At 36.9% G+C, this 27294-nt stretch overlaps 1 protein-coding gene across 1 annotated transcript in view; it reads left to right on the top strand.

Annotated features, from left to right (window-relative positions):
- LOC129727077 (cyclin-dependent kinase 5 activator 1) overlaps positions 1 to 17854 on the top strand; it is an 83692-nt gene extending 65838 nt beyond the window's left edge. Inside the window, exons 3-4 of the mRNA XM_055684494.1 lie at positions 12638 to 12843; positions 13077 to 17854. Of these exons, the coding sequence (XP_055540469.1) occupies positions 12638 to 12843; positions 13077 to 13230 (360 nt within the window). The 3' untranslated portion in view covers positions 13231 to 17854. The remainder of the gene's footprint in view (positions 1 to 12637; positions 12844 to 13076) is intronic.
- The last annotated feature ends 9440 nt before the right edge of the window (positions 17855 to 27294 follow it).

The raw sequence follows: 27294 nt of genomic DNA, 5'->3' as shown, positions 1-27294 counted from the left end.
CAGTTAGCGAGCGCCCAGTTAAAAAGAAGCCCAGTTAAAGTGTGCCCAGTTAGCGAATAGTTACTGTACCTGTAAAAATATAGGTCGACGTATTAGTATCCGGTGAAAGCCATATATTCACGAAAACCTACCGCTGAATACAGTGATCACCCGATTATATCTCACCCTGATGATTTTTGGCGTGATAAAATAGGGAAAGTGATAAAATCGGGAAATTTTTAAAATTTTATTTTTTTTATTGAAGATGTTAAATCAGTAACTAAATACGTAAAATCAGCGATTTTATTTTTTTTTTTGGAAAATTTATCTGTACAAACATATGAAAAAAGCTGCAGTTGTTTTTTCATAAATCGATATATCTGAATAATGACAAAAAATGGAGAAAAGTTGTCAAGGGATGAACTTGAGAAAACTGTCTGAGCTTTTATAAAAAATATTTAAAAAATTCAATTTGAGATCCGATACTGAAAAAAAAATTTCAAAAACAAAAAGTGACTAAAAAAATCGATCATCACTATTTTTTTAAAACATTTTTTTAGATAGATAATTCAGTTGCCTAAAACTTTTCTGAACAAACCTAAAAAAATAAAAAAACCTAAAAAATCGATGTAAAGTTGCAAATAAAATACAATTAAGTTTTTTATTCGTTCATGTTTTTGTTTGAATTGGTAAAATGAATTACTTGCTTTTTTTGTAGCGCAGTACCATAAGCAAAATATTAGATGTTCTCACAACACTAAACTTTGCCGATATCTCTCACATATTGCAACCTGAAAAATCTTAAAATGTAAATAACGTTTTTTAATGCCTTCTCATAGAAAACTTTATGTTGTTTGCAATATGTAAGAGATAGAAACATGATGTTTTCTGTGAAGTTTCTTGTTTTGAGATCAACTAATACTTTGCCTAAGGCACCAAGCGTCTATCTTTATCTAATGAAAAAGTAAATATTCTATCTCACTTTTAGGAGGATTGATCATCCAGCTTTCTACATCAAAAGATGCGTTGTCAAATATTTTGAAACTTCTCTGAACATATTATACCGTTATAATAAACATTTGTATCACTATTCAATTATTCGCACGATAACAGCAAAATGTAACATTGTGCATCGGTTGAATTTTTAATATAAACTGCATCCAGAATGATACACAGAATTATGAAAAATATCTTGAATATTGAAGCGTAATAGAAAATAAGTTCACTCTGACATTTTTTTAATGAAATGTTTTATGATGATAAAATCGGGTGAAAAATGTGATAAAATCGGGGGCAGATAAAATCGGGGGCAGATAAAATCGGGGGCAGATAAAATCGGGGGCAGATAAAATCGAGTACAGATATAATCGGGTGATTACTGTAGCAGTATTGCCTTGCTTTGCTAGCACCAGCGATTCAACATCATCCGGCGGTGCTGGACGTCGAAATTGTAATAATAATTTGTTCAATCGAGAGCATACCAGTCTGGGTGCAGCACTTCTGCAGCCGATACCAGTGCCGATGCCGTGCTCCGATCCCGGATTCATCCTCGAACATCGTCGATACCTTCCAGAGGACGACTGGATTTTGTGTCCAATTTGATCGCTGGATTTCCTACGTGCAAGTGAATCAGCATCACAAAACAAACACTACGCGAACACGACAAAAACCCGCAAACGCAGCAGCAAAAAAGCTGAGTCTGACCGTTTGACTATATTCTTCCGGAGAGGCACGAACGGTCAAGTTTTTTTCACTTGCACTGGAACTATTTCTAACAAACGAAACACAGATTTAATAAAAACAAGTTCCTAGCGCAAGATCAAAACAAAACTTCTTTTTTTTTTCCTTCCCGTTCCCGTTGGTCGAAATTTGACATCGCCAAGCAGCGTTGCCGGTGCAATTAATGTTTTGACTGGCTGTCGTGTGTGCCAAAAAGAGAAGCCCACATTTTTATTCGATAAGTCTCTATATGTGACTTTCTGTAGGTGTGAAGAGGCACGTTTGCCTTCGCCATGTCAATGACAGCCAACCGTTGGGAACGGTTGGCGGCCAAAATAGAAATAATTCTATTTTTTACAACAACAACAAGCGACGGTCGACCGCTGTGCTCTGATTGGTCGAAAAAGAACGGAACGGTAGCGGTCAACCGCTACAACGGTTATTCTGATACAGGCTTTAGACAGTCTTATCCATGGACCGCGCGAGATCCGGCCGCGTTTGGTGAGGGCGCCAGCAACCATTAAGGTGGTGAGAGAGTAGGTTCGTCGAAAACTGAACCGCTTGATCGAGAAAACCGCTCCTTACATGGATGCGTCAATTGTGACAGCCCACACTATCATGACGAAGGACCTTGGATATAAGCCGTACAAGAAACACAAGATTCACGAGGTTATGTAGGCTGAAACGAAAAAGAGGCTGATACTTGCGTGGCACGTAGGTCAAGAGTTCGTGTTTTAGGTCACCGTCCCACTTGAGCATCTCGCAGTTCCAGATCACAGCGTCGATGATGGCCGTCTCCAGGCGTGGGAAGCTCTCACTAGTGTTTATCGATAAACACGAAAGGTTCTGGAGAAGGTTGTGGCCTTTGGGACCACTACGTGAAGGATCATTACCTCCTTCAACAGGACGACGTACCGGCCCGCACAGCAAATACCTTTCAATCGTGTTGTAGGGAGAATTTGACTGACTTTCTACATAAGACTTTGTGGCTCTGGATCAGAATCCCCTATACTTTTATGTATCGTCGTACATGCTGGCCAAGCAGTGCGAACATAAAATGAGCACTATGGACCAATTTAAGGTGCTCATTTCCAAGATCTGGGGATAAGATGCCAATAAACCAAGTGCGTGCCGCGTGCGACTCTTTTGAGAAACGTCTCAAGCTCGTCATACTGCACAATGAGGGGTTCTCCCAGTTAATATGTCATAAAGGTTCTCAATAAACATCGGCTTGATAAAAATTTACTCAGAAAACAATATCGTGTGTTTTCAAAAAAATTAATTTATTCATTTAATTTTTTAACACACGTGTTTTCGAAATTATTGAACACCCTGTCCATGACAAATTTTTTGACGTAGGACTACGTCTTACTTTAGTAGCATATACCGTAAAAAGTGTAACGAAAATGAGCTCGCACAAAATACATATGATGTTACTACCATTGAACGGATTTTAAACGTCAATATCTCGATCGAAAGGTGAAGGTTGCCACATACTTGTGATAGAATAGTTGACATATCTCTTCAATAGTGAACAGTTGAATTGAAAATCAATCATTTTTGGTTAAGTTCCGCAGCAAACAATTAACTCGCTCCTATAGCTGAGAACAGGATGGTATAGAAAAGTAGTGCATTGTTACATACACTAAACAGATCTTGAACACTAATGTCGATGTCGGAGTCGATAGTCGAAATTTTTCCAAACTTTTAGTATGGTATCTTTTCAAATTCATAACGTTTATTATCTCTGTCATGAATTATATCTATCTTTTTATACTTAGTTAATTCATTTCTAACATATTCAAAGCTAATGTTTTCTTAAAATGATATAGAAATTTGACAACAGACAATTTGTAAAAGTTTTACAAAGTTTCCACTGTTTAATGAGAGGCCAAACTAGACACCTACAGAATAATCGATAAACCATCATCGATACTTGATAATATCCTATTTTTTCTTCATAACAAGAACGATTTAACATATTTCTTACTGTCATCATAATTTAATTTTTTCCTTATTGTACGCTATTACAGCAGCTTTGATGAATTATGCTGGAAACACGATTTCACACATGGTTGGTTGGTTTCTGTCCCCCATCAACATCAAAGCTTAACCCAAATTAAAAGTCAACATGTACTTTCAATGTTAAACAGACTCTACCCTTGGAAGTACAAAATAGGAACAGCTGTATTCAGTTTAAAAACGAGAATAATCTATATTTAGCCATTATCGTAAATCTCTCTTGAGGCATTTTCAAGTTGTGGATTTGACGCAACTCATATCCTTTCGGGATTAAATTACACTACCGAGCTAAAAGTGTAGCTTTGCGATACTCACATTTGTTAACCACTCAACAACTGCAATTTGTTTCATTCATTAATTCTCACAGCTGAATAGATAAAACTTCATTATTGTATCTTGAGGCTTGTATTTGTTGTTACTGTAGCTAGCCAACGTTGACCAATCTTTCTCCCCATAACAGTCAAACTCAGTCTGCTTGGTTTGTTACCACTGGTATGTAGGTGGGTATGTACCATCCAGACTCACGCCAACGAATGACAGCAGCTACTGAATCAGCTTAACCTATAAACTGAACCGCACGAAAATGGGCAAACACTGGCGCCATGTGTGCCTTGCCTTGCCTGTGCAACATCCCGTGCGAGAGGATTATAGCAGGGAGCATGATGCTGATGTTATTGTCGCTAACTCGCTACATAGCGTGCATTAGCATTTAGAATGGAACGCGCGATTAACCTACGGCTATGGCTGCGGTGAGTCGCCTGCCAGACTTGCCACTTGCAATAGCTAAAGCAGAACGACCAACTCCGCTAAAGTGAATGGCGAATTCATTCCAAACATTTCGCACAGGGCTAACCTAAAATGAAAAGGAATATAATCCATGAACCCACGAAGTGTTTTGGGTATGTCATTAGTTCTAGGTTTTTCTTGCCAATGGAGACAAATTCTGCGCCTGCTGAATTGTACGAACTGTGAAGTACCATGTGTCTCCATCGGAATGAAACAACTAAATCAATGAATAAACTGAATAAATGATCGTGCCGGTTTGAAAAACACGCACCAGCTCGTGTCACACGGTTATGTATGGGAAAGGACTTTGTTCGTACTGTGACTATCCACAAATTGAAACAAAGTGGTCTCCGTTCTAGTTGACGACAATATAGTCACTACCTGTACCTACAGGTTCGTGCTTATTGAAAGGACAATCGACTATTTTGGGCTCATACATGTTGAATATGGGATAGTTAGCTGCGGCTACGACCACGGCTAATTGGAAGGCACACAATGATTAAAGATTCATTGACCATCCCATCGAAGAAGGCGAGTTTCGTGCGGATAGATACTTACCATGACTTGGCTAATTATATCAATCATGTGCGAAAACAGTAACAAAGTTTGAATAAGGTTGACACTGCTGATTACGGTATGCGTGACTTGAACTATTAGTAAGTATCGCACAATAGGAGGGAAGAAGGGTCTCAAAATAATAGGATTTAATTACTTTCACAAAGTACAATCTAGTATAGTATAAAGCAAGTATAGAGTAAATACAACTTACTTTCAAGATATATATTTTAGTTAAAGATGCAAGGTTTTAGTTTTAATCCAAGTGCCTAGGTACAGTCATCCCTGTATTATGAGCCAACCAGTATTATGGGCCAATGGACTTTGTATTGGTTTCTAGCGTATACCAATAACATGTAATAGTCAAATTTAAGTTTGGTAAACGTTGTTTACGTTCACTCAACTTAAATTTGACTATTGAAAGTTATTGAAATATGTTAGAAACCAATACAAAGTGTAGACTTACCCATAATACTGGTTGGCCCTTAATACTGGGATGACTGTATATTCAGTAGAAAAAAGTGAGACATAAATAAAGCCTGAAAAATTATATTTCACAAGCTTGCAAGTCTGTTCTCTGTGCTCAATCCTATCTCTCTAGAACAACACTATGTCGAATGCCACGCCATCAAGGCATTCCAAATTCGAACCACACGTAGAATGCAAGCCAAACTGTTAAACATGTTGAAACAATGCCTTTTTACACTTTGAAGTGAATTATGTCTCATAACGATGACGCCGTTATAGGGTATTTCATTATGTCTAAGCACGATTTCAAATAATTGGTATAAACACAATTTGAGAGCAAACGAAATTTTTATTTTATTTTTAATTTCTCTAAGGTCTTCTATTACAGTGCATTGATTCAAAATTTAGTTCTATTCCAGCGGTTCTCAACCTGGGGTACGCGAAAGAAAAATCAGTAATGGCGAACAAAGCAATGTTTTTTTTTTTAAATACTTCAATTATTGGTTGAACTTGCTCTCAAAACATGCAATAAAACAAAGTATAGTCCAATTTGAAACCTGAATTAGACTGCCACAACGTGATCTACCACTACTTTCTCCCGCTCAGCGAGGACATTAGAAGCCAGGGGTTACAATTAATTTGGAAAATATTGCCAGGGGTACGCAGACAAAAAAGGTTGAGAACCGCTGTTCTAATCAATCGTAGGCCAATGCAAAATGGTCCAGAAACCAAATGCAGGGGGAATTTTGGGTCCAGAACTCTATAGCAATATTTGAGAGAAAAACTTTCTTCTACAAAGTCGTTACATATGATGAAGCGCTTATTGAAAAATTATCAAAAATTAGAATGACCCAAATTTTCAATTAAATCAAGTATGTTAATTTTTTGTCTTTGTAGATAGAAGAAAAAGTTATTCTACAATGTTATAGTTTCATTTACAGTACTTTTTAAAAACAAGTGTTTTCTATCTTTGAAAACAACCGATTTATATTGAAAAAAACACATTTTTCACTTAAGCTTTTTTATATCAATTTTCATCTTAAAGCTGTCTTTTAACGTCTGTTAGGGTTTTAAAAAAAATAATATGCAATGCTGACATCATGAGTATCTCAAGTGTACTCAAAATTATTAATGTTTTTCATAAAAAGTATGCGTTTTCCATTTGTTTGTTGATCGGGTTTTCAAACAAAGGCTGCCCATCAGCTGCAGCACAGAATGATTAGCGATGATCTTGGCCACTTTTATCCAGTCTCTTGCGAAATTTTTTATGGCCAGCAGGGCTCTATATAAATGACTTGGTAAGAGCCCAAAAAGTCTTAATTAATCTTGCCTGGGGACAATTTGCCGGATTCATCTCCTTTGGCACGAAATTACTCCGTTGGATTGGTAACAGGCCACCGTACCGTGATGCCAGATCTGGCTAGAACAGTACTGGGATTGTGACACTCACGGACAAAACCAGGGGTATTCATTGAGTCTGTTGTTACGAATGGCTCGGATAGCATGCCACCACAGAACAGATATGCAATAGAGATGGTCGGGTTTGGCATTCTTTAAACCCGTACCCGACCCGCACCCGAATTTTTTTTTCGGTTGAGCCCCGAACCCGAAAAATTTTTTTTAGATCAAACCCGAACCCGACCCGAACCCGAAAATTTTATTTTTGTGAAACCCGAACCCGGCCCGAACCCGACCCGAACCCGACCCGAACCCGAGATTTTTTTTGAGGGGTAGATTTTTTGTACCAATTTGAGGCTGCCCTGAAGTTTTGGGCCTCGAATGGTATTGAAATGTTAGTGTTTTTGCAGTTGCATGAAATTAGACATCATCGTCTTACAAAAATGCTTATTTGATATAGTTGGGTTTCGGGTTTTCAGACCTAAACCCGACCTTTTTTAAACCCGAACCCGACCCGAACCCGAAAATTGTTTTCCCACCAAACCCGAACCCGGCCCGTACCCGACACCTTCAAAAATTTTCAAACCCTAACCCGACCCGAACCCGACACTTTCAAAAATTTACAAACCCGAACCCGACGGGTACGGGTCGGGTTTGAAAACCCGAAACCCGACCATCTCTAATATGCAACTTAAGAGCCAGAAACGAGACCAAATTTCTTTATTTTAAGAATCGACACGTATCGAAGCACCAGGCTATTTGAAAAAGCTTAACAGTCAAACCAATGAGCAACATTCAAGAAAATATTTATGACGGCCGCTATTAGGCTAGGTCGTTTACCCTATATGTCTATAAAGGTCTATAAACCTAATCTTACCTTGGCCTGACAGACGGTACTGAGAGATGACTCTATTTTTTCGGCCTCATCCCGAACTGAGGTCTTACTGGTGTAAGCACGCAAGACTTTCCGGTCCAAAGTTCCGTTTACCGGACCTGGTTTCCGCCCAGGTTTTGGCTTGTCTTGAAAGCTGCATCCATTGCTTGCACCACAGACTAACAGACATAACACTCCGAACAAATTTTCAAAAAAATCCTCGTTCGGATGATTTCAGTACTTTACGCTGGTAACACTAGCACCATCTGCTGCCGTGTTTGCGCTGCGTCTTGTATTTCGATATCAGCGCTAGCGTTACTGCATGTGTCAAGTGGGGAACCGGTAAATAAGTATGAGATTGCATGACAGCACCCCAGACGGTGTAGTCGCGCGATGACTGTTATTCGATTAGAAATTTGAAACGTAAATCATGTTGAGACATAATTAAACACTCTACACGCTCATTTAATTTAACTCTAAACTGAGTTAAATATCACTCTGTTTCGTTAAAAGCGGACGTACTCTAAATAGAGTATTTGTGCTATTACTCACTTTTGGGTAACATATCTATCTGTCAGAAACTGAGCAAATTTTACTCTGTTGCTATTAATCACAAATCAACGAAACTGAGTGAAAGTTACCCACTTTTGTAATTTAAATATTTTCCAAGGAATTATTCAGATATCAATTGAAATGAAAAACCACCAAATCAACGCAAATCATCAATTGTTTATTCATGAATGACAAAAAGTAGTCCAATGAACATAGTTCAAACAACTTCAACATCTTCTGCCTTGGCGGCTTCTTTTAAAATAGCAGCGATACGGTCAACAGTTGCTCGGGAATTGTTGTTTGATTTTTTATATAAGGTACTTGACATGAAGTCCGTAATCATGTGCAAATCTGTTGGAATTTTGATTCCAAACATTGATTTGAATCTGGTACATTTAAGGAAATCTACCTGATAACGACAACGAACATTCGACCTGTTTCGAAAGGCCTTTCTACTACAAGCAATGTGAGGTTGCTCTTTCTCGAAAGATGCCAGGTACATTTTAAAATCTTCAACGCCGTTAGTGGTTCGGGCTCGAACCAATTTACAACTTTGAGTAACACTTTAGAAATAACTGAAAAAAGGTCGAATATAAGTATCGGAATATATACTGCTTTTAGTGCTTGAAAAGATTTTACATTCGCACATATTACGCAAAAATGAGTAAATACGGCTATGGAGAGAATCTGAGTAAATATTACTCAGTTCAAACAATCAGTGTTACTCAGGTTTTGAGTTTAGCATAGAAATGTAAAACAGAGTAGATGTTACTCAGTTTAGGGTAAAATTGAAGGAGCGTGTATAGAACGATTCACGGAGTCTTCCACAGACCATCTCACTGAATCTCTATAACCTCACTTTTCTGACAGTTAGTGATAACTTTGGTTGGGTTTTGGACATTGTGCTTTTCTCTGATGGAGCAATCGGGTACGTAGTAAAAATGCTACTCAATTTATAGTTGTTCTTAGTATACTGGCACCACACGCACAACATTTAAAGGGCATTTTGGTGACAATTGAAATTATCTGCTGTAATTAAGAACTAAATTACATCGCCTGGAGGTAAACATAGTTACCAATATCAGTCAAACTCAGATGCGTGACGTCACCGTTCGATGGTTTATAACATTTTTCTTTTTTTATTGTATAGGGGAACTGCTCCATTATTCATCTTAGCCCATATATTCATCTCATACAACATGAAAACACAATTGAAAACAGGAAAAAACGCATATGTTTCTCTTAAACCAATCTGCTAATCCATGGAATGGATTCTTCTTAGTTCACTTTAAATTCCTCATAAAGTATAATTCTTTCTCACTTAAAAGCACTAAATTTGATATTATAGTCGGGCATCTGCAATCGAAAACTCATTTAATTCAATCACCTACCTCAGAAAACAAAATTTGCGCATCGTTCTATACAGCTACAACGGGACTCGTTCAGCAGCCAACCAAAGTTTTATTCATCACCAGCGGACCACTTTTCATTTTAATCACTAAACAAAATCACTTACTAAACTAACAATATTTTAATCTTTGAAATGTTCACCTCAAATTTCCTTAAACAAGCTTGAATTAGCAGAAATATATGAGATGAATTTCTACAATTCCTATATTTCAACTGTATGTATTTTCATCTGTTTTCACTGCGTTGAAGAAAATCAAAAGTTGCCAAATCAGTTTCTGTTAATACGAAAAAATCATACTGAAAATGTTGAATTATTCCGACATAATTGACATAAATCTACATCACTGTAGTGGTTACCTAGGTTACCAATTTTGCACGTAAACAACTACAGCGGATATCTAGGTAACCTACTACGGCTGCGGCTACGTTCATTCATGATAATGTGATTCATTAATGATTAACAGTGTGAAGAATATGGGGGCGATAATGTGATGCATTAATGATTGACAGTGTGATGAATATGGGGGCGTCGTGCGATGAATAATAGGACACCTGAAAAAATGTCCAATAGCAAGAGATGGCGCTTTTTCAGTGGTAGTAAAATCAAAATTTCTCCGAGTATTTTGCTCATTGACTGAGAATACAGCTATCAAATGTCTTCTATACATTTTATTCTAACTTTCTGGTACTTACTTTCACTGAACGCAATCTATTTTTATCAAAACACATGTTTTTCCTATATAACTCCATTGCGTCTTACTACCATTCGTCCATGAGCCCGTGGTATTGATTTTGTCAACGACTCAAAATTAGGGCGAGAGCCGTGTGGTTAAAAGCGGATGCGCACAATACTCATTAAGGTGGTTCAAGGTTGCAAAAAGCAAGTTATCTCTTTGAAATCTTCATACAAATTTAAAATGCAATACGATAAGCGGAGTCACCAGTAATTGACTTCCGATAAGTTTAGGATTTTTGAGGGCTCAAATGGAAGCAATAAAATTTTGTTCTGGCTCTTTGCTATCAAGTTTTAACATTAATTATTTAATAATTTAATACTTTTAGCCAAGCAACGACATCTAGTTCTGGTGTGAATGAAAAAATCGATAGTTTCAGCAATTTTTTAATAGATGGCAATACACAAACAGTTGCGCTCACTGGTGTGATTTATTAGCAAAAATAAGCGGCGGTGTCCCATTGAGCAGTGATTCGAGTTTTGAGATGGACATGGAAGCGTTGTGAAAAATGATTTGTTTTACAAAATTCAGGATAAATCTAGCTAATTTTACAAAATATACAATGCTGAAGGATTCCATAAGAGCACGTAAGCATACCTCCTTAGTTTATTTCTTCAATGATTTCGTGAAAATTTGGTGTTTAATCCGTGCATTCTTCGAGAATATCGGCTTAATGAGATAAATAATGGAGCAGTTCCCCTATTTCAGCACTAACTAGACCCCGTCAAAAAGTCGAAAACACTAACAAAAAGTTTACTTTGAACCATTTTGGTTTCTACTAAGAAAAGTGCGCAAATTAAACATCCAATAAGTGCGCCGTAGACACTAAAATGACTCAATGTAAAAGTGGCATTTCATGGGCAACTACCCACTTTTTGTTCTGAAAGTCCACCTAAAAGTGCGATCTGCAATTAAATTAACAATAAATGATTCAGCAGCTTTTACAAGAGTATCATTTTAGTATCAACAGCGCCAGCGCATGCGTATGTGCCAAGTTAAGAAACTGCAGAAAATGTATGAAAAGGTTTGACAACGCCACAAAAAGTGTTGTCCCATGACGACTGAATGGAATTTTAAAATGATCGTTTTTTTATGGCGAGCTAAGCTTAATTATTATTGATTGTGTACAAAGCCAGTTGTATGGTTGTATCACAGAACAGATATGAACTTTAAGAACCAGAAACGAGACCATATCTCTTCTTTTAAGTATCGACATCCAGCGGTTAAAAAGACGCATTTTACACGCAAAATTTCATTACACTTGTAACTGCTTTTGGTGAAGAATTATGTCGGTCTTTTATGTCATCATACAAAACCGAAAAGCAAACAGGCTGTGCGAGCTCTCTCCGCTCTTCCTTCGAGCGATTTTTCTGTCTCTCTGTATCTCGATTAATGAGAGTGACGTTTCATAATAATCGTACAGTACCACCCGCATACGTGCAAGATTTTTATGAGCTTACATAATTTTTCTAATGAATGTTCTTTGATTGTTTAAGAGATTGTTTGATTTTTTTATTGATGTAGATTGTGAATTATGGCTCAAATCCCCAGTTAAAAGATTCCCCTGAATGCTGTCCTGTCTAAACTTGGTTTTGATGAATTTAAGATCACCTTTTTAACTGGTCATTGAAGCATAAAAAATAGGTTTTTGTTGCATGTCCAAACTATTGAGAGCACACAACTCAACAACTTAGAATAGAACGGCGAAAAAGGAATGCGAAAGCGGTCTACTAAAGCTGTTCAAAGCATATCTGTTCTGTGGTTGTATGCTTTAGAAAATTCATCATCCCATCCTTTTAAAATAAGACATAGTACCAAACTCAAACTCTTTGTAGAAATGTCAAAAACCATACCAAAACAATATATTATCATTTTTGCAAACGATTCACAAAATCGAATATTTTACCTGTCTATCACATGAAAATCAATCCATTTTTGTTGTTCAAAAATATCCTTAGGGAATCTATAATTTTTTATCGGTTATCACATTTATTTTAGAATAACATTCAAACCATACTTGTAAATCGAAAATTCAGTTTTATCTTCTCTTCTTCTCCAGATTCGTTTTTTTTTCGTTCTACCCATATGTTCTATTCAATATGTTTATTAATGAAAATATCCGGTTCTGTTTCTCCCGCAGGATGTTGCTTTCATCAACCCAGCGAATGTGGTGTTCGTTTATATGCTAGTTCGGGAACTAGTCGATGGTGAGGAGACCAAGGAAGCGGAACTGCAGGCAGCGGTGCTGACTTGTCTCTATCTGTCCTATTCGTACATGGGCAACGAGATTAGCTATCCCCTGAAACCATTTCTGGTGGAGGATTCAAAGGATAAATTCTGGGATAGGTGGGTTTGATACTGATGAATCATTACGAACATTGAAAGCTAGTGTAGGGTTTGATTTTACAACAATAAAAGAGAACAATTTTATAAAGTTGTTGTTGTTGAAAGGTCGTATGTGCAAATATTTGGACATATTTGTCGAGAAAAGTGTTGCCACAAAGTTTATGAGAAACATTAAAACATTTCATTAGTTATTGTCTAAACATGCTGTCATGAGTATTTATTCATCTCCACAGATGCCTACTAATCGTAAACCGGCTGTCATCCAACATGCTGAGAATCAATGCCGAGCCTGGTTTCTTCACTGAAATTTTCACCGAGCTGAAGGCCTGCGGCATGAACTCAACCAGCTCGAACCCGAACGGAAACCTGCCGTGTGGTGCGGCTTGACGCAGCACAAGCAGCAGCCGACATCCCCGTGAAGTCGTTGTCCGGTTGTCGATTGCCGGCCAGCAGCAAAAATACCAGCACCAGACTACCCTCCAGGAGCTGACAAGCGTGGTTTAAATGACAGCGCTACCATCAACCTTTGCCAGAACAGAGCAGTACCGACGTTGATCGAACGACGAACACAGCCAACGAGCGTCAAGCCTACTCGACATCAGCCTAGTAATCGTACATCCCAACACTATCATCCTCACGCGTCAACAGCCACCCACCCTTTGGCAAATTCATGTTTGCTACTTTGAAAGGTTGTTCTGAACTGCTCTCTAGTAGATTCATGTCGTCGTTGTAGTTCCGGTAGTAGCCACAATGTTAGTTGAAGCTATACAACGATGTAGTGCAATTCACATTTCTGCAAACAAGGTTGAGGTAGCACCCACAGGTTATTTTTCATTTCTGTGCATCCTTCCTGTCCTGCTTTTCTCTGATTTGACGGTCAGGCAGGTGACAGAGCGTATCGGTTAGATCACCAGAGGATGTTACTCGTATACTACTTAGCTTGGTTATTTAGGCCAACCAAAATGTTTGATTTACGAGAGATGTCTAGTATTTAACGTTGTAGTTGTACAAAGCGGGAAAATCCAACGAACCACAAATTTTGTCAGAAATCGGAAATAAGGCAAAAAAGATTTACTTATTACTTATTATTTTTTACAGAAGTAAGACAAGCGAAAAATATTGTGATTTGAAACGAGCATTATGATAAAATTGAACTCGGTTTATTATATAACAAAGCAACACAGTAAAATTCTATGAAATTGATATCTCGAATCGAACGAAAATCATAATAACAATAGGTTGGTAATTGGCTAAAAGACGTTGGTTAGAGTAATACGCACGGTGAAATGCAGATGTCGCAAAGGTTTCCATAAAGTGAGAGTTTCAAATAGGTACTCACAATACAAGACATTCAATGCAAGCTGACATGCTTGTGAACTAAGTAAAATCAACAAAGCAACCCTGTTAATAGGAAACATTTTTGTAGTCGATGTTTGACAGTAGCGTTGATTGTATGCACATGGAGGTCCTTGAAAAAATTTCTAAACGGACGACGTTTTACACAAGTTTTCGATCTATAACAAGGACCAGCCCAAATAAATATAGATTTTTGTTTGTTTACTCACTCAATTCGTTCACGGAATAGAAGGTGAGGTTATGTTATCAGGCAACAAGATCAGTTCGTCATTAATTACAGTAACTGCTCGCTAACTGGGCTTCTTTATAACTGGGCGCTCGCTAGCTGGGACGATTCTCAACTGAAAAACAACAAACGTCAATGATCAAAATGATCAAACGAAAGGCACGTAAATAGGGAACATTAAAGAATGATGCTGCTGCTTGTTGATTTCGCAGTTAACTTTCTAGTTTGACCTTCTAGCTTGGGATCCCATAGCCATAGCAACATAAGCAGTAACAACACGAATAGAACTTTCTTTCTAGCGATCAACTTGAAAATTTAAATCTTTTTGAAAATTGTCGCAAAGCAGCATTAGCCTACTGTTCATCGAAATCCCCCTCGATGTTTATTTACGTTTGAAATGACATCCCAGTTAGCGAACCGATTTCGATAACTGGGAAGTGCTCTTCGCCAGTTAGCGAACAGTTACTGTAATCAGTGTCAGCAGTTTGTGCATTATTTTAAAAATATAAAGTTTTTGCGTCAATGTTTCCTTTAAAGTGAAAACGTTGAAGCACTTTTTGAAATATCAATTTCACGGAATGAATATTTGTTTAATCATCAAGACTATTCTGATGAATAAAATCAGAAGCCCTGAAATTGTTGATTTTGCTCGCTTTGTACGAAAAAAAGCTAAAACTCACTTTTTTATCATGCGATGCCGAAGACGAAGATAGGTGAAGGAAAATATTTATTTCAAACATGGTGATATAACTTTATTGAACGCAAAATCCAAGCAAAACAAAGCACTACTTTTGCACAGGAAACAGATTCGGAATGTGGCCGTCTCCGAAACAGGGGTTTGTCTAGTCAGTAAGTGAATGTTTATGATCGGTAATAAATACATAAATGAAAGAAATGAGAATAATAAACCAGACGAGAGAAGAGGAAGAAAAGTATTTTGTACGCTGGTTGAAAATCGGGTAGTTCAATTAGATCTGTTGTCAAAAAAAAGGAATTTTTTTCAAGTTCGTTCCATTATTACTTATTGCTTATTCGTCATTTAAAAACCATAATGCTTAAAAACTAAGTTGCATTCCAATAGATAATTTTGACACATATCAGGAATGTGCATAACAAAATACGTAAAAAAAACCTTTCAACCCAAAGCAAAGTTCGCATGTTTTTTTTTTGTATTGTTCATCGATTTATTGTTTACCTTTGGTTCATAAACCGAAAATATGTTTATGTTTATGTTGCAATTTTGTTTGTTCGCATTTGACTTTATCATTTAAGCTGATTCTGAATCTGAAATGTGTAAATAGTACTGTTTTAAATCCACCAGTTGAACTGTCGACAAGTACTCTTTATATTTTGACATGCTTAGAATAGAGGTTAAAGAAAAAACGCAAGTCCATCCAAAGATTTAGTCGCAATTTTTAAATCAAGATACGCTCACTTTCTTGACTAGTTTTAAATAATTACATGTTTTCTTGTACTTTCCATACCCCCATATGAGTCACGTATGTGAACAGACTTGATACGTATGGGACAAGTATGCGTACACGGAAAGCTATCTACGAGAAATCTCATTTGATATTAGCAAATTCCCTCAACTTTTGAAATTGTATGATATTATACAAAAACACACGTTTTTCGTACCAAAGTGTTGCTGTTGTTTTTTCTTAGTTATGTATTTTGAAGTAGTTCTAATATTGGTACTTGCACACTCAAGGCTCTAGTTTGGTATATATTTTGAGTATTGCCGTAGCTGGATTTCATTTTTCTTAAATTTTTATAAAAGATGTCCTACAAAAGTTGAGTGGAATTAGTGCCCAAACCCATTATCGAAAATACTCTGTAAATATCACCTCAAGTGTTTCCATCTAACTACATCCATACTTTATTCACTGTGACATTTGTTTACAAAAAAAAACTCATCTCAATATACTTAAGAAAACTCGAAATGAAAGTGATAACTTGCTGGCATTTTCAAAGGATTCAAAAAGCTGGCCGGAATACGTGCAATAACCCCAGAATATCTAATACAAAGTTCAACTCGTTCGTAAATACACCGATAAATGACAGAGGAGAGTTTGGAAACTTCTTGAATTAAGTAAAAAAAATGACCGAGAATGACAGTTTTGTGCAATAAATACCATTAGGATTCGAAGAGAAAAAACGCAGAGTTAAAAAAGCTATTCGAATTGAGAAAAAACTTTCGAAATCTTCCGAGAATACTTCATCACACCTAAAAATAACTTTAAGTTACAAATTGTCAGCATTTCTCGATCCAAGTTTTAAGCGCTATCATCATTTTTCCAAGTTAAAAATTATTCCGTTGTTCACCAACTGTTCACTTCCTCACCCATAGAGAGAGCTATACTCTATTTAATAAATTCATCAGTATCTTAGTTTGGCTAGATTATCTTGTGGACAGCGAGAACATTAGTATATACTAGTTGAGAGAATAGTTCATAAGCTCGTCACAAATCCAATGAGAACTAATTAAACAAACAAAGCGGATACGGAGTAATGTCAAATAATACACAAACACTCACACACACAAATAAACCAAATGGAATACTGTTGAATGTTAATTACTAAACCAAAAACTAACAGCAAAATTCAAAATAAATGCAAGTTATTAACAAATTGGGTCGAGATGTACGCGAATGGCGAAATGTGATTCAGTCAAACAGAAGCTGAACAAAAAACTTGCAGCGAAAAGCGTTTCAACACTGCAAAAATACCTAGACAAAAGTGTGACATTAAAACAAGTTCTACACAAAAGTAAAGGTTGAATAGAAAAGACTAAAGACCAATAAAATTATTAAATTAGAATTGAAATGTTGTTGATACAAATCCTTGAAAACCTATAACAGTTGCAAAAAGGGACAGCCAGCAGAATCAAACTAGTTGCTCTGTTTGTGAGAGCAATTATTGGTTAATGATATGAAAAAAAAAAACAAAGTGTTTACGCGTAGATGTTGTAGCTAACATAGGATCAACCGTATTTGGAAGTCACAAGTGGACACATTTACACATTCACATTTAGACCAACAAATAATGAATGCCAAACAACAACAAAAGAAAAATAGCTACCGCAAAGACGAAGAAAAAACTTACATAACAAATCCATCATCATTAACAAAAAAACCGACAGTTAAACAACGTTGAATAGCAAGAACAGTCAAAACAAACTTTCAATTCCGAATATATTCTTAACTCCAGCAAGTATGGTTCAAGGAACGAAAAGCAGCGATGAAGCGGATTACACTTCGAACAAATGATGGCGAGATAAATGATCTTTTGCAACCCTAATAATCCCAGTTTGATGAAATACTTGGTGAGAAAATAAGAATTATAAAAAATATATGATAAAATAATACTACTGAATAAAACAAATTATAATTTTTAAGTAGAAAAATAAAAACGAAAATAAAAAATGTACATTCAATCAATTTTTAGAGCGAAAGAACAAAACATACTGCTGATATGTGAATAATTACACTGGTCAACAAAAGCGAAAAAAGTGTTGCCCCAAAGCTCAAAATAGTTGCCTTAAAAAGATTAAAACTTTTTATCGCTTTTGGTGCCCCTAGCGTATGTGCGTCAAAGTGCGGCAGAGTAATTACTCGCCAGGTTCATCACTTCTAGGTTGGCTCATAGACTAACAGACATAACACTTCAAACAAATTTTCAATAAAATCATCGTTTGGATGATTCCAATACTCTACGTTCGTAATACTAGCACCACAGACTAACAGATATAACACGTCGAACAAATTTTCAATAAAATCATCGTTTGGATGATTTCAGTACTTTACGTTAAACACCACAGACTAACAGACGTAACACTGGAACCTAGCTCCATCGCCACAAAAAACGATCATTTCAAATTTCCAATCGAATAACAATCATCACGCGATAACGCCGTCTGGGGCGCTGTCATGCAGTCTCATACATATTTTGTGGTTCCCCATTTGACACATGCAGTAACGCTGGCGCTGATGTCGAAATACATGACGCAGCGCGAACATGACAGCAGATTGGTGCTAGTGTTACTAACGTAAAGTACTGGAATCATCCGAACGATGAATTTATTGAAAATTTGTTCGAAGTGTTATGTCTGTTAGTCTGTGGTAACACCTAAGACAAGACGCGAAACCTGGCTTCTTATTTTTCTTTTCGTAACGGTCGTCATCCCCGTCGAAGTTTTTTTGAACGTTCCATACCGTTGATGCCAGAATGATTATTTTTAACAACTTCTGCAGGTCAATAAAAATAAAACAAATTAGAATTGCAATATATAGGCGAATAATACTCAATTATTATCTTAAGTTTCTTGGACTTCAACCGAAATAGTAATAAACGATTTATCAATGCATTTTTGAAGTTATAACAGTGAAATACATTACTCGGTAATATCATGTACCTTGCATACTTTTGCATCATTATTTATGAACAATTATAATAGCTAAATTATGACTCTCCAGCTCACTGCTTTACAGTGAAAAGTAACCTCGTTGTATTTTCTACGTGACGATTGCGTTATCGAATTCAGCCAATCAGCAGCCGGTTCAAATTGGTTGAATGTAACGGTGACCAGCTGTCACGTCTTGTCTTAGAGTAACACTAGCACCAACTGCTGCCATGTTCGCGCTGCGTCATGTATTTCGACATCAGCGCCAGGGTTACTGCATGTGTCAAATGGGGAACTAAAAAATATGTACGAGTTTGCATGACAGCGCCTCAGACGGCGTTGTCACGCGATGACTGTTATTCGATTGAAAATTTCCAGGTTCCAGTGTTGCGTCTGTTAGTCTGTGTGCCAACCATAAACAAGGGGACGACGTGGTTCGAAGACCAAAAGCCATTGGATGTGAACGATCTGGTGTTCATCGTCGACAGGAAAAAGTGCTTTACCAGAGGCATCGTCGAACAGGTGTTTCAAGAAATAGACGGACGGATCAAGCAAATTAACGTCAAAACGGCCGGAGGAGTGTTTCGTCGTACTATAGCCAACATGGCGGTGCTTTAAGTAGGTGACGGTAAATCCGGGACTTCCGAAGAACCTGCCTAACATCCGCTGGGGCCTGTTGGCACCATCGTGCAGCTCTGCGGTGACACGCATTGAACTCTTCCAACTGGCAACTGCTTGACAGCGTAAAATAGAGACGAATGAAAAAAAAACAACAATAGTACAATTAATAACAATTCACTTAAATATAGATTGAAAATAACAATAAAAGAAAGGTTTATAGTCAAAATATTCGGTGAGTTTAAAAACTAAATCGTATCGTGTGGAAGAACCACCACTCTTCCTAGATCAATTTGAAGTGTCTCATAAGGAAACCTGCCTCAACCGCAAAACCTATAGCACAGACTAACAGACATAATACTGGAATCTAGCTCCATCGCAACAAAAAACGATCATTTGAAACTTTCAAGTAAATAACAGTCATCGTGCGACAACACCGTCTGGGACGATGTCATGCAATCACATACAAATTTTGTGGTTACCCATTTGACACATGCAGTGACGCTATCTGTCAGTCTGTGACAATTCGCTTAAATTAAGTCAAATACATGTAATTTTAGTTTGAGCTGCTGCGAAAATATATTTTCAACCTTCTTATCGGAACACAAACCATTCTCAGTACCTATTCAAATTCCATTGAGTACGCCATAAAAACCCGACACGTAACTGCGAAGTGGATTCTACTTACATCTGCGCAGGGATACCAGATGTACAGATTTGTCTGCAGAACGCAGATTTTTAGAGTTTGTGTGCAGATTTTTATTGATTTGCAGATATTTGAGCAAAATCATTTCAAATCGCCTGGAAATACGCGAAAATTTAATCGACCATTTTTGATTTGAATGAAACTTTGCACACGTATTTGGCTTAGCAAACTGAGCATTTTTCACAGGTGGAGAGATTTTTTACACCCATGAGTTACATTCTAAAAGGGCATATGCCTTTTGGCATAGGTTTTATTCGAAGCATTGTAGCCCAGAAACCGTTGGTTGTATGGAAAATCTGTCTGAGAATGAGTTGTAGCGAATCGAAAATGCATCATAAAAAAAATATCCACTGTACAAAAAAAATTTGTTTGACCAAAAAAAATTAAAAATAAACATTAAATTTCAATTTAAAAATAAAGAGTTGAATTTTTTTTTATTTTTTTTTTTAACTTGACATTAATACTCAACTTCTAAATAAAGTCCAGGATGGAGAATTGAAAAATATTTTTTTTTTATGGTAGATTAATTTTTTTATGAAAATTCTTATTCAAACATTTTTCAAAATATTTGTATTCTGATGATTTTAAAAGATGCAGAGAGTCATTTTGAATCAAAAAGCTTTTGGTAGTAAACATTCTAAAGGCATCGGTTTTCGAGTTATTTCTAATTTAAGCTCGAAAAATTAAAATTATTTAGGAAATTACACGTTTTTCTTAATTTGTCCATGGTTCTCCAGCGAAAACCATACGTTCATTGGAATGCTTGATCAAAAATATACAATTCATTCTTTGACAACAAAACGATTGGGCGAACGGTTCTCAAGAAAAGAGTTAAATGTTCTAAGTGATATAAATATATATAAGAATCAAATATTTATTTTCGAGTTTTATTATCTTAGGAACATATTTTTTATGACATAGATACTTTAAAGAACTAGTTTCACCTTATATTTTATGTACATCATAAGTTAATTATTCGTCATCTTTTGAAAACAGCTTCAATTGCATTTTATTTTCTGAAATCGGAACAAAAGAGTAATACTTTTGTGTGGCAGCTATTATTATAGATTTTTTTAAAATATTGCTCCATTCTGTTACTCCTTGTTCATATTCTTCATATGATACCCAACTTAACAGTGATGCCACATATACAGATTTATCTGTATTTATACAGATTTTTGACGTATATTTCATGCAGATATCTGTATATACAGATTACAGAAATTCTGGAAATAATACAGGTTCATACAGATTTTTTGATTTTCATGAGCTCGCTAATAAAACTTTTTGATATAGTTGAAAAATAAAATGAACTCAGACGCTGTTGAGCGTGTCGGGGGTTTTATTTTATTTATATGCTACGCGTAAGCGTGTGCATGAATGAATCACGGGATATATGTTAAACAATCTATATTGTATTTTTTTTTTCTCGAGAAGGATATGTCCAGTACATATGCAGATTTTTTGAAATCTTACCAGGGTGACAAGATTTTTTGCGCTTCAAAATTCAGATGTAAATGTGGCATCACTGCAACTAAATGACATTTTTGATGAATTTTTATTACTTTTCTGATTAGACCAATCATACAATTCTTTTGCGCTTGTAATGGGATGTTCATGTTCTTTAGCTAAACTTGCATTTCCTGCCATTCGTTTTAATATGCCACCAATTGCATCGCATGGGCCTTTACCTTAAGAAGTCGCAAAAAAAAATGCCACTCTGCATCTATATTTTGTTGCAAAGCTTTTTCTATTTTTATATTGTGAGGCAGCTCCATCAGACATTAAAATCGCTTCATTCATTTCTATTGTTGTTTTCAAAAAACTCATTAATTTGGCAATGAACACCTGAACCGCAACAGTATCATGATGGAGTACTTCCGATATTATGACGAAGCTGATATTCTTAAGTGTTTCAGATTCTGAATAGTTAACAACGAATGGATGAATGGTGGTTTGACTATTATTCCAATAACTACACGAATCACAAATTGATAAAGACGTATTAAAATGACCTTGACTGTTCAATATTTTGAATTTTGCAATAACCTTCTCGTTTAATTTGCGTAAGCTTGATGAGCACCGATGATCAGAAAGGGTTTACAGCATTTGGGCTTGGTGTATTCTATTTTCACTTCATTCATCTTCACAAAATGCAAACTGTTACTAACACATCTGGAGTAGTGCAATCGTTTTTATATACGAAAACAGATATTATAGGTAACCCAGTAGTTTTTGGTTGCGTACTTTACAAACAGTTATTATTAGTAAACAAGTAGGTAGTGTTTCACGACAAACATATTTTTTTATAAAACATTCGGCAAGGGGGAACGTGTAGGTAGGCTAAGGCTTAGCGCTTGAGTTATTTATCCAATCGTTTTGTTTTTAAAGAATGAATTGTATATTTTTGATCAAGCATTCTAATGAACGTATGGTTTTTGCTGGAGAACCATGGACAAATTAAGAAAAACGTGTATTTTCCGAAATATTAATAATTTTTCGAGCTTAAATTAGAAATAACTCGAAAACCGATGCCTTTAGAATGTTTACTACCAAGAGCTTTTTGATTCAAAATGACTCTCTGCATCTTTTAAAATCATCAAAATACAAATATTTTGAAAAATGTTTAAATTATAATTTTTATAAAAAAATTAATCTACCATAAAAAAAATTATTTTTCATTTCTCCATCCTGGACTTTTTTTTAAAAGTTGCTTATTAATGTGGTCCCCATGGTTCTGTGGTTAGCGATGTCGGTCGGCTAGCTCTCCCACACGGTTGTGATATCGGTTTCGATTCCCGATCAGGTCGAGGATCTTTTCGAGCTGGAAACTTTCTCGACTCAGCACTGGGGCACGGTGTATCGTTGTACTTATCCTACACATGCAAAATGTGCCAAAAACAATATCGATAACGAATTCTCTCAACTATTCTAGTTGATCGAGACCGCATAAGCCCCCCAGGCTTGCGTGCGATATTGTTGTTTGTTGTTGTATTAATGTCAAGTTTCTTTAAAAAAAAAAATTTTTTTGTACAGTGTATATTTTTTTATGGTGCATTTTTAATTCCCTACAACTCATTCTCAGACAGTTTTTCTATGCAACCAACGGTTTTCGGGCTACAATGCTTCGAAAAAAACCTATGTCAAAAGGCATACGCCCTTTTAGAATGTAACTCATGGGTGTAAAAAATCTCTCCACCTGTGAAAAATGCTCAGTTTGCTAAGCCAAATACGTGTGCAAAGTTTCATTCAAATAAAAAATTGGTCGATATTCGACCATAGGTCATTTCGGGCGATTTTGCTCATTTGCAGACTTTGTTTTTGGAGATTTTTGTCAGAGTCTTCTTATATTTGCGATGATTTTCTCAAAATTTGTGCAGTTTTGACGTAGAATACGTCTTACGGCAACAATTACAGGGACCCAATTTGAATACGGGGATCCAAATTAAAAACCGAAAACATCGAGAGCGTCACAAAAATTGTTCAATTTCAAACGTTTTAAACCCAGTCAGTTTCCAACCGATTTCGGTCATTTTTGCAGCAATCGATTGGAAAATGATTTAAGCACCCGTCCAAATGCAGAAAATTGTAATCTGATTGTTCAAACTATTGTGATATTGAAAATTGTTGAACATTTTCGAAACGCAAATGTCGACTTTTGATTGGTCGCTTGCTGCCTTTCCCTAAAAAGGACGACAGAATGGAGTACCTAGTTAGTCGGGAATGCACCCTTGGGGCTTTATAAAAGACTGTTTCTCCTCAAGCAAATCAGTTTACTAGCAGCAGGCAGCAGCAGCGGACATCAACACCGATGGCAGTAGGCGAAGTGGATCAGCAGCGGGCAACAGCGGCGGTGGTAGTGGTTAGCTGCAGTTCTTACCTCTTTCAGCTCGGCTTCCCTTCGATCTGAGTTGGACTCCACCAGCGGTAATCCGATTCAGATATCGCTGGGTGAATACAACTCGAAACTGAAAGATACTCGCACCGCCAGATGATTTGAGAAGCCACCATCAGGGTCGCCACATTTATATCTGTATTTTTCTTTGAAAATATCTGTATATCTGTATTTTGGGCCAAAAAATGTATTAAAAATCTGTATCGAGCAAACTCAGTATGTTGGATGGAAACATTTTTACTTGCAGAATATATTTAAACAAATTCATTTTTCTCTACGTGATGTTTATACAGGTTTTGTTAAATTTATTTTTTAAAGTTTTCGTTTATTTAATATTAGTATCTCCTCCTTGGTCTGCAACGTAGCCTTCAGCTTTTGAAATTGAGATCATTAGCTTAGAGGCCAAGCAATTTCTGGTTTCAAGGTTCAACTATATATTAAAAGTATGCGTTCTAAATAAGCAGAAGGGTGTAGATTTATTAAAAAAAGTCTCACAAATGATCTGTAACGGAAACTTGAAATTACCATCCCACCAAAGTTAAATAATTTGTTTCAATGAATCTTTCGGTCAAAAAGTTTTTTTCGAGCGTGCAAAAATTCGTTCGATAGTCTTTGTCAGTCAGTTACTGCTCCAATTTGGAAAATTGACGCGTCAAATCGTAGCGTATGTCCCTAATATATAAGGTGTGTGGCTAGCGTGAGTGGCTTGCTATATAGCGTGTGTGTATGTTTATGGCGTGTATGCATGTCTGTAGCGCGTGTTTAAAAATATATTCAGGCTTATATGTATATTTGCTTTTATTAAATTGTTGAGGCTTTGGATGCATGAAACATTGCCAATTTTCATATTTATTAGGCGTATTAGGCGTACATTGTTAAGAGATAATCGACGTAAACGCCGAGTTCCTGCGCGTATGTGTCGGCCGGGGGGATTAAAGCGGTTGTTCGTAACGCTTCGGTGTAAACGCGTATTCAGCCCGGGCGAGTTTTGCTGATATATGGACTTCCGGCGTGTGGTGATTTCGCGAAGTGAACCCAGATATTTCATCATATCTTTCTCATCTTCATAAACGTTGAGTCGGAGACTGCTCGCGCGTTGCATCTAAATTATTACATCGGAAATCGAAGTAGATTTCGTTCAGTCGATAAATATTATTTTAACCCCCGCGTCGGTACCTTCCAGGTCGGTCGTATTATCTACAGATGGATCAACAACGTGCAATAGTTTTAGGTATAAAGAGCATCACCTTACGAGGAGATATACGGTAATTTGAGGTTGTCTCGGTTTAGTCAAAAATCCTGTATCCTCGCGTACGTTTTATTGTTGCGGTGTTACATTGTCAAACTAAGTAAGTTCGAATCTCATTATGAATATCGTGGCGGATGTAATAAACTTGTAGACGCGGCACTTGTTCTGAAGAACCCGACATTAGCGCATCGTTTACCAAAACGAACCCTGCTGTATACCTTCCCCTTTATCCAACATCCCAGTGATTTCTCGTGGAAGTGCAGAGGTGTTCTCGGCTTCCAATAAAGCGAGTATCACGTCAACATATTCCTATACAAACACCTTCTTTGACCTGCATTCGGATGCGGCCGGCGCTGGTATTGCCTAATATAAAGATTTAGGTCACCTGTTTTTACACATTGAGGATGCATGTTGGTCCCAAACATCATCTGTTGGTTCTTTGTGTAATTACAGCTGATCTGGCAATAACGGAGTAGCAACCGCGGGCGGTCAATCATGCTCATGCTCATGTATGCATGTCTGTAGCGCGTGTGTGCATGCTTATAGCGCGTGTGGCTTGCTATATAGCGTGTGCATATCTAGCGTGTCTGTGCATGTCTATAGCTTGTGTGGCTTGCTATTTAGCGTGCGTGGCTTGCTATGTAGCGTGTGTGGCTTTCTATAGAGCGTGTGGCTAGAGTGCGTGGCTTGCTATATAGCGTGCGTGGCTAGCTGTATAGCGTGTGTGTATGTTTACAGCGTGTATGTGCATGTCAATAGCTTGTGTGGCTTGCTATATAGCGTAGGTGGCTTGCTATATAACGTGCGGCTAGCGTGCGTGGCTTGCTATATATGCTATATAGTTTATAGCATGTGTGGCTTGCTATATAGCGTGTCTGGTTAGCAGTATAACGATTGAAATTTTCATATATACATAATTGCTAATAAATCACCTCATGTAGAATTCAATTATCACTGTAAATCATCCAAAACTAAATAAAAAATTTGCCATCTAGAAAAAATATTCAATTGTCAATAAATGGCATTGACAAACACAATTAACCTCAAAGTTTATCTGAGGAATTTCTGAGCTAGTGAGCCTGAATCACATATTTTTTCGCGCAAGTCTTACTAGTTGGAGCAATCAGTTGTAAAATCGCTATCGTAAAATGCAGAAAAGTGTATTCCCAAACCTATTCCAAGAAAGGCATTGACATAAGACAGGCTGTCGTATTCTACGTTACCTCTGCGGTCGTGTCTTATAAACAACCTCTTCAACTTTTTACCAGCGCGAGTGAGATTTTTTAGAATCACGGATCGATTTTTTTCAGATTTCAAGCAGATTTTTCCGGTTTTTCGAGCAGTTGCAGCCATTTTTCAAATCTGACATCTCTGTATCTGCGTGCTAACAGATGAAGCGGTTCAATTCACAGCACAAAATCAAGTGTGTTAGGCCGTGATTATACTGAGGCGATGCGGCGCGAACTGCGTCGAAACAGCTCGGTGAGGAATAATATCAACAATGAAAACTACCCTGGAAACAATTTTGTTGATGTATAGCTTGTTGAGCTGCTATTAGGCGGATTTCGGCTGAATTAATCTGTCATTATACAACCAAATTGTTTGTTGGGTAACGCACGTCAAAATATATCCCGAACTGTTTCGACGCAGCTCGCACCGCATCGCCCCAGTATAACAACGGTCTTACACTTCAGTTTGCTGTGTCACGCATACCGGAATCAATCTCCACACACAGATTTCAATGCTAAAACACGTCAAATGCTAGAACACGTCAAAATATCGAGGATTTAAATTAAAATAGATATGGGTCGCCATGATAAAATAACAGACTAACAGACATAACACGTCGAACAAATTTTCGATAAAATCATCGTTTGGATGATTCCAGTACTTTACGTTAGTAACACTAGCACCATCTGCTGTCGTGTTCGCGCTGCGTTATGTATTTCGACATCAGCGCCAGCGTTACTGCATGTGTCAAATGGGGAACTACAAAATA

This window comes from Wyeomyia smithii, chromosome 3 (assembly GCF_029784165.1).
Source record: "Wyeomyia smithii strain HCP4-BCI-WySm-NY-G18 chromosome 3, ASM2978416v1, whole genome shotgun sequence".
NCBI lineage: Eukaryota > Metazoa > Arthropoda > Insecta > Diptera > Culicidae > Wyeomyia > Wyeomyia smithii.
Note: the sequence above shows the minus strand (reverse complement) of the source record. Positions and strands in the feature narration are given on the sequence as shown.